At 42.4% G+C, this 8469-nt stretch overlaps 1 protein-coding gene and 2 non-coding genes across 3 annotated transcripts; 2 read left to right on the top strand and 1 right to left on the bottom strand.

The window, feature by feature from the left end:
* Nucleotides 1-4489: 4489 nt before the first annotated feature.
* On the bottom strand, nucleotides 4490-6913 carry LOC115101669 (pancreatic progenitor cell differentiation and proliferation factor). Its single transcript, XM_029621135.2, has 4 exons — nucleotides 6753-6913; nucleotides 5137-5299; nucleotides 4949-5042; nucleotides 4490-4811 (listed from the first exon to the last, which is right to left on the bottom strand). The coding sequence occupies exons 2-4, from the start codon at nucleotides 5267-5269 to the stop codon at nucleotides 4673-4675; spliced, it is 366 nt and encodes a 121-aa protein (XP_029476995.1). The 5' UTR covers nucleotides 5270-5299; nucleotides 6753-6913; the 3' UTR covers nucleotides 4490-4672.
* Nucleotides 6914-8067: 1154 nt separating this feature from the next.
* Nucleotides 8068-8139, top strand: trnae-cuc (transfer RNA glutamic acid (anticodon CUC)). The gene has a single exon. It is a non-coding gene; the product is annotated as a tRNA-Glu (tRNA).
* Nucleotides 8140-8217: 78 nt separating this feature from the next.
* On the top strand, nucleotides 8218-8289 carry trnae-cuc (transfer RNA glutamic acid (anticodon CUC)). The gene has a single exon. It is a non-coding gene; the product is annotated as a tRNA-Glu (tRNA).
* Nucleotides 8290-8469: the final 180 nt, after the last annotated feature.

The following is an 8469-nucleotide window of genomic DNA, read 5'->3' as shown; positions in this document are numbered from 1 at the left end:
GCAATCAAGCAATAACATTCACAGGGGAGCAGCATAGGACCACGGCTAGCTGACAGTAACAGAGCTGACTGCAAAACTGTGGGATTTTCTATGGGCTTAATGTATGTTAAAGGTGTTGTTTATGCCCATACTTAGCTGCTAATAGCATGTGTGTTTGAGAGAATGACCTCAGTCCTAACATGGAAGATATTGGACAATATCTGTGACTAAGTGAGTGTGTGAGTGTAAAGTTATTATAGTGCACTCATTCCAAAGAACTGAGAGTGTTCTGCATCATGTGAAGAAATAATACCGATGCAATTGTTCTTCAATTGCAGTCCATTTCAATCTGACAATCTCCCTTGTGGCCTCTTCGGTTTGAATGCAGGCCTTAGCAATGGCTTCATTAAAGAAGGATTGGTTGCAGGTTTACATGCTTCTGGCTGGGAACAAAAGGCAAAAGCTATTTCACAATCTGGGCACATTTATGGAAATGTACAAGTATCCAGTTGGAGGGAGAGCTATGTCCTACCTTGACATGGCAAGAGAGTACCGTGCCAGGAGCACAAGCTGGGTTTCCCTCTCTCATGCTTCACATGCGGCAATTTATCACACCTCTAAAGCTCAGTGGGGTTGCATTATAACTGTACTATAACAGTAACTAACGTATTATTTCAATGTATTATTTGTATTATAACACTATCTTATTCTCCAGAGTTTATGCCTTTGATCTTTCTGCTTCAGTGTTGACCAGAAACGTGTGGCGGTCACCTGAGCGGTACTTTACTGCCAGGAGACTGTTGTTGTGGACACATAACAGTGCTGAGCACTACTGAACACTTCAGGGAACACTGTGTTAACATGGAAGTTCCTATTGGAACATGTGCTATTGGAACTATTGGAACAGCGCACAGTCTGCAAACATGATCCCAGTGTGTACACGTTCTCCCTGCATGCTACTGATCAGAAATAGACTAACACGTTAACCCTGGCCTACTGAACCTGGTGGCTCTGGCCACAAACACTGTGTTCCTCCCCACTCTTAATACTTATACTTGTTTATTATTAAAGGGGGGGGGGGTATCCTGACCTTGTCTTTAGCCTCAACCCTAAATCTAACCCTAGCTTTATGTCCACATCCCAGTTCAACCCTAACCCTCAACTTCATGTTCACATCCAACCATTTGAGAGCATGCTGGATAAGAGATTCTCATGTCTGTAGAGAGTGGAACATTTTTAGTTCCCCAATTTCGTGGTATCCAATTGGTAGTTACAGTCTTGTCGCTGCAACTACCGTATGACTCAGGAGAGGCAAAGGTTGAGAGCAGTGAGTTCTCTGAAACACAACCCAACCGCACCAGAGGAAACACAGTACACCTGGCGATCGTGTCAGCATGCACTGCGCCCAGCCCACCACAGAAGTCACTAGTGCACGACGGGACAAGGATATCCCTGTCGGCCAAACCTTCCCCTAACCCAGACAGGCACTGGAGTCGCTAGTGAGCGACGGGACAAGGATATCCCTGTCGGCCAAACCTTCCCCTAACCCAGACAGGCACTGGAGTCGCTAGTGAGCGACGGGACAAGGATATCCCTGTCGGCCAAACCTTCCCCTAACCCAGACAGGCACTGGAGTCGCTAGTGAGCGACGGGACAAGGATATCCCTGTCGGCCAAACCTTCCCCTAACCCAGACAGGCACTGGAGTCGCTAGTGAGCGACGGGACAAGGATATCCCTGTCGGCCAAACCTTCCCCTAACCCAGACAGGCACTGGAGTCGCTAGTGCGCGACGGGACAAGGTTATCCCTGTCGGCCAAACCTTCCCCTAACCCAGACAGGCACTGGAGTCGCTAGTGAGCGGGACAAGGGTCGGCCAAACCTTCCCTAACCCAGACAGGCACTGGAGTCGCTAGTGAGCGACGGGACAAGGATATCCCTGTCGGCCAAACCTTCCCCTAACCCAGACAGGCACTGGAGTCGCTAGTGCACGACGGGACAAGGATATCTCCGTCGGCCAAACCTTCCCCTAACCCAGACAGGCACTGGAGTCACTAGTGCACGACGGGACAAGGTTATCCCTGTCGGCCAAACCCTCCCCTAAGCAAGACAACACTGCGACAGAGCCTGGACTCGAACCCAGAATCTCTAGTGGCACAGGTAGCAATGCAATGCAGTGCCTTAGACCACTGCGACACTCAGGAGGCTGACTAACATAGGTATTTTGTCTTGATCTTGTCCACATTCTGATTGTGCCCATATTCTCAGAAATATGTCTACACATGGTGTTAAAATGTGTCTCATTTCTGTCCACTGTGTCAGCATCGTGACCAGATTTCCTCGTCCCTCTTATTTATTTTAAGACACATATTGATGCCATAAGTCAATGGTTCCACCTGTCATTGATTTTTAAAAGGCGGGATAATGATCCAATTACGATTTTAAATGGTTTCACTATCCTGATCCGTTTACACTTGTAAGATATCCAGACACAATGGCTGCATTTACACAGGCATCCCAATTCTGATCTTTTTTTTCACTAATTGGTCTGATGGAAAAGATCTGATGTGATTGGTCAAAAGACCAATTAGTTGGAAAAAAATATACATCAGAATTGGGCTGCCTGTGAAAACACCGCCAATGGGTCCTGAGGACGTCAGGAAGATATGATCACAAGCAGATCGCAATGCGTCTTGTAATAATCTACACCTGTCTGAAAATGTGGGCACAATCAGAATGTGGAAAAGATCAGGACAAAGGATGCATGTTAGAACCAGGTATAAATGAGGCTTATGTCTACAGGTCTCTTTTGTGAAAGACATTTAATCTCAATGACAATAACAATATATAAACAAAGGTTCAATCAAATGCTTAGCTACAGTAACTGGAGTAAACCTTGTTGGCAACTTCAGTCAGTGTAAAACTAGTGAAGTATTCACATTTGTTCCATGCTATAATTAACAATCCTGAAAGTGTATTTTATTGTGTCCTTGTTGATATTTTCAGGTGCTGACTCCACCAATGTGTTGAGATCATAGAAAGTCTGTATAATTATACAGTGTATATTCCCTTTTATGCCCTAAGAGACTGTGAAAAACTATGTGAATGACTCTGCAACACAGAACGTTCCACGGCTGGTTGACCTATATTTCAGAACAGGTGTACTGTATTATATAAGCGTAAGCCATCGTCTTTACCAATTAGCTGTTGCTAATCATATTGCAGCCTAATCAGCTTAATTGCATTAACAGTGGCTGGCAGCATGTTATAAAACAGACACTATACTCATCAGTATTGTCATGAACAAAACTGACAATGGAGTTTTGGGGATTATCATTACTGTTGTCTGGTTACATTGTGTGGACACCAGAACAGTTCATTCTCAAATCTGTCTGTCTGGACACTTTTCAAGTTCAGTATAGTGGCTGAGTTAATATGGACTCCTTATAAAAGTTATGACACTTTCATCACTAACTTAACTCCCGAATAACTTCTACCCTAATCTTGATATGATTGCATTTTAAAGTGTGTAAAATATACACACACACGTAGTTATGATATAAACAGTATCAGTCAAGTTTGGACACCTACTCAAGGGTTTCTTTATTTGACCATTTCTACATTGTAGAATAGTGAAATCAAAACCATGAAATGACAAAGTAATTCTAAATAAATCACTGACAAGTTCACTAGCACAGCACATGTGATCCTCCATTCACCTACTCTGCGTCTCACAAAGACATGGCAGTTGGAACCAAAAATCTAAAATTTGGACTCAGACCAAAGAACAGATTTCCACCAGTCTCATGTCCATTGATCATGTTTCTTGGCCCAAGCAAGTCTCTTGGTGTCCTTTAGTGGTTTCTTTGCAGCAATGAGACCATGAAGGCCTGATTCGCACAGGCTCATCTGAACAGTTTTTGCGACTGCACTTAACTTTCAAAGTTCTTGAAATTTTCGGAGAATGAACTGGTGCCGTTTGAGCTCTTCCGACTTTCCCCCAAGTGGGCTCTCTTCTGTATACCACCCCTACCTTGTCAACACAACTGATTGGCTCAAATGCATTGAGGAAAGAAATTCCACAACTTAAAAAGGCATGAAGCTGGTTAAGAATGCCAAGAGCGTGAAAAGCTGTCAAGGCAAAGGGTGGCCACTTTGAAAAATCTCAAATGTAATTAAACAAATTCAACACTTATTTGGTTTAGTCTTTCCATGTGTTATTTCAAAACCCTGGATTTAAAACAAAATTGAACCTTTAACTGGGCAAGTTAGTTAAGAACCAATTCTTATTTACAATGACAGCCTACCCAGGGCAAACCTGGGCCAATTGTGCACCGCCCTATGGGACTCCCAATCACAGCCAGATGTGATACAGCCTGGATTAGAACCAAGGACTGTAGTGACACCTCTTGCACTGAGTAGGTGTTCAAACTTGACTGGTACAGTATCTATAGATAAACAAATATTTAGGGACTTAGTCACTTGAATAAGGAATACAATTAAGACAAAGTATTCATTGCAAGAATTTTGATTTATTCAACAGCAAAAAGCATGATAGAGAAATCCTTTTGTCTTTAATAAAAAAATATAAACACAGAGGGAGGAAAAGCAGCCTCAATCACTAAAAAGTTGTAAAATCTGCTGCCTCAATCTCCAACTAAACTCAAGGTGTGGGGTGTTGGAGAAGAGATGGAATTAGGAGGGTGGTGGGCTCCCTTCTTCCACCTTCCCAGAGTTACTGCTTTCACTGAGTTGCCTACTGAGTTGCTTCTTCAACACCATCTCCCTGGCGATACACGCCACCTGCCCGTTGGTCACTGTGTACGTTCCACTCCTGCAATAAGAAATATTGTTTAGCTAAAGAGGTACAGAAAAACAATTAACCGGAGACATCTTACAAAGGACAAATGAAACATTTAAACTATGCATGGTTTTAATCCATTTGTGTGACTCTTGGATTAAGGAACTCACTTCTGTTCAGATCCAATCATGCTGCCAGGCTGGTTCTGTTTGTTTGGGAAGAAGAAAGAAGACCACCAGTGACCAGAGTCCTGTCTCTGCAGACCTGAGGAAGAGAAAACAAAAGGAAAATTTAGAGACCGAGTGCGAGATAATGTTCTTATGAAAAACTCGTCAGAGTGCGAGAAACTGGTCTGTACCTGGGGGGTGTGGAATGACTTCGCCAGCGTACTCAGAACTGCCACAGGAGCTGTTGCTAGAAGTGGAGCCTATGCGCCTTCTATAGTAATCATGGGTGGCGATGAGAGAGCCAGTGGACGGAATTGATGCCATTCTCTTTAACTCTGCTCAAAGATGGAAAACCTAGGGAAGAGAGAAGGGGATATTAGGAGTGTGGAGACAGGAACCATGCAAGCAGAGGCAAGTGATACTGGGATGAGCCAAATAATATTGCTATGGATGCTGCTAGATGCATTATGGCACATGTAATGACAACAGCCTCAACATAGGCTTTTGTACAGATTTGTCTTTGTGGAAAGTGTAAGACCCATTTCAAAATCAGCCTGCAACCCATTCACAGCATTTTGCAACACCGCAGAGAACAGGTCTATATTCAACTTCATCCAAAGTGAGTTAGAAACATGCCTGAGTGACAAATTCTGGATTTGTCACCCAGTCACAGAAGCCCGTCATTAGCCTATTATAGGCAAACGTGCATTTCCACTTCCCATGCTCCTGACCCCTTGAGCTTCTCTGATAGCACTGTTGGCTTAGCCCTCAGTCTGAGGGGTGTGATAGAGACCAACAGCTGTGCAAAGTGATTTCCACACCATGATCTGCAAATAAGTGGGCTGTCTGGGACCGGAGTCTGCAGGTATAATGTTCCAACTTCCAGGCACCTAGCCAGGAAAGTGCACAGGGCTAGGTGAGTCACAGGGCTCAACACTTGGTGAGGCGCTGCAGTACCTCTTTAAAAAAAAAAAAAGTACTGACTAAGCCACTCAGAAAGAAGGATATCAGAAAGCAGGACTATACAGGATGCATAACTCTTCTCAAACACTGCAGTGGAATGAAACATGCTAAACATAAATAGTTTTACTCCCCAAACGAACTACATTTCCATAAGCAAAAATGAGTGGTTTACATTACATTTGATGCTAAATCAGTTGTCAGGTCCAGTCAGGGCAGAAGTTCAGTCCAGATGGTTACTGGCTAGGGATTGTCAGGGTAATGCATGTCTGTGCTAGATAGGCAGTCGCAAAATATCAAGGATAAACCAATCTCCTTTACACAGTGGGGAAAAAAGACTTACTGCCATCAGGCACTATTGGATGTGTGAATGTGCATTGCATTGCATTCATGCCAGCATTGCCAATCACACCTCATGTGCAGAAAAATAAGAGACCAACAATGGCAAGTGTATGATAAAACAGACCATTGAGACAAAATGTAGATGCAAAGAGACTATACAATATCAGCAGTCAAGGCAACAATTATTCAACAAATTAGAGAATTCTTTGATGTTCCTCTTTGATGACCAGAATCAGATAGGATACAAAGCTGGTAGAAAGAGAATCCCCCCCATTCTGATTTCACTATTTTAAGGCTATTAGCCTACATTGTTAAAGGCAATGTGGAATATTTTTTTAAATAATTTGTGCCAGGACAATAAATCAAATATATTTAGTGTAGGTAAACATATGATTGGACACACATTGTCCATTATTATCTGGGCAAGTAGCCCAGCTTATTCAATTGCCATTCAAGCTGGGCGAATATTTTTTGCCTTTTCTAAAAGCAATCAAATCAATCTTACCTTTTAATTTGGCGTTGAATGATGTTGAAAAACACTAAAGGCGGTGGGTCTTTTGGCAATACTCGGTGAATTAAGCTAAACGACTACTCTTGCCCATTTGTAGTATATTCTCGAATAGAAAACTTCAAATTATTTCTGGTGTGCTCAGTGTAGAATGATGAATAGGGACAAGCAGGTAACTTTATACAGTGGGCGCTGTGACGCATCCTGGACGAGCTGCTCATGGGTGGGGTTAGGGCACGTTTAGGCCTACGTTTCCAAGGAAGCCAACCTGGACTCAGGAGTAGACGTAACATAGTAAACGTAAATATGTACTGAAATTAGAACAATTACTTTTCGAATTGTGTGTACTAATTTGTGGATATCCATCATCCATTTCGTATGATATGTTACATATTACAATTCTTATGATATGTTACGAATTGCAATGTGTACAATATGTTACGAATTTGCAAAATGTATGACAAGTTATGAGTTCCAGTATGTTGTGGCTAACTTTACCTATATGGATAATGTAAACTAGGATAGAGGTTATGGTTAGGATTAGGCTAAAGTCAGGGTTAAGGGGCTATTAAGGTTAGGGGTTAAAGGCTAAAGGGTTTAGGGGTAGGGTTAGCTAACATGCTAAGTAGTTGTTTTTTTTAAGCTAAAAGTTGTAAGAAGTTGCTCATTAGCTAGAATTGTCCTTGATGAGAGTCAAACACAACCTTTGGGTTGTTAGACTTCGCGTTATATGCACGCACGCCTTCCGTCCATCCCGACCAACCTATGTAATCATACCGAATACATTTTTCGTATGTACGTTTAACATGTTACGTCTAGTCTAGGCTGGGCAAGCACAAAACATGATTTGCAATCAATTGCAATGCTCTTGACAGACACGTCATACAGAATCCGCAGCTGTCCCAAACACGAATAACCGAACTTTAACCCAGTAGCCTACTGATTGATTCACTGTTTTAATTTGGTCTTCCACAGCGTGGAATTTCGCATTTAGGAATGAATCCTAACTGTGAAAGCAGAACATAATGTCAGCATGTTATTATCTGACTTTTTCTTTTCAATGTTTATAAGATGATTGGAATCACAGACTATTGTAACAAATCCTATAAATTATCAAATGTCATTCCCTCAATAATGTCATCACGAAGAAGAAAGACACGATAATAGTTATTTCAAAGTTAACAATATAAGTTTGGTGGTCTATTGGTTAAGATTCGGCGTTTTCACCGCAGCGGCCCGGGTTCTATTCCCGTTCAGAGAATATAGTCCGTTATACCAATTTAATAATATAATTTTCTGAGCAGTTCAGATTTCCCTGGTGGTCTAGTGGTTAGGATTCGGCGCTCTCACCGCCGCGGCCCGGGTTCGATTCCCGGTCAGGGAACATGTTTTTTTCAAACAACTGTACTACCGAAGTCCGTTATACCAAGTTAACAAAATAATTTTCTGAAGAGTTCAGATTTCCCTGGTGGTCTAGTGGTTAGGATTCGGCGCTCTCACCGCCGCGGCCCGGGTTCGATTCCCGGTCAGGGAACATACGTTTTTTATTTGTGTTTTATGTTTGTTTTTTTAAACAACTGTAATACCAGAGTCCGCTATTCCAAGTTAACAATATAATTTTTTGAACAGTATTTATCATTTTCTGAAAAATTCTGCATTTCGTGGTGGTCTAGGGGTTAGGCTTTGGCACTCTCACTTCCGCTGCCGGTATTCG

This window comes from Oncorhynchus nerka, linkage group LG20 (genome assembly GCF_034236695.1).
Source record: "Oncorhynchus nerka isolate Pitt River linkage group LG20, Oner_Uvic_2.0, whole genome shotgun sequence".
In the NCBI taxonomy this organism is placed as follows: Eukaryota; Metazoa; Chordata; class Actinopteri; order Salmoniformes; family Salmonidae; genus Oncorhynchus; species Oncorhynchus nerka.
Note: the sequence above shows the minus strand (reverse complement) of the source record. Positions and strands in the feature narration are given on the sequence as shown.

What these genes read in the sequence shown, in the direction of transcription:
- LOC115101669 (XM_029621135.2), bottom strand. Translation starts at nt 5,269, where the DNA reads ATGGCATCAATTCCGTCCACTGGCTCTCTCATCGCCACCCATGATTAC. An exon ending in AGTCATTCCACACCCCCCAG is followed by an intron (nt 5,043 to 5,136) that starts GTACAGACCAGT and finishes TCTCTTCCTCAG; the next exon opens with GTCTGCAGAGACAGGACTCT. An exon ending in ATGATTGGATCTGAACAGAA is followed by an intron (nt 4,812 to 4,948) that starts GTGAGTTCCTTA and finishes TTCTTATTGCAG; the next exon opens with GAGTGGAACGTACACAGTGA.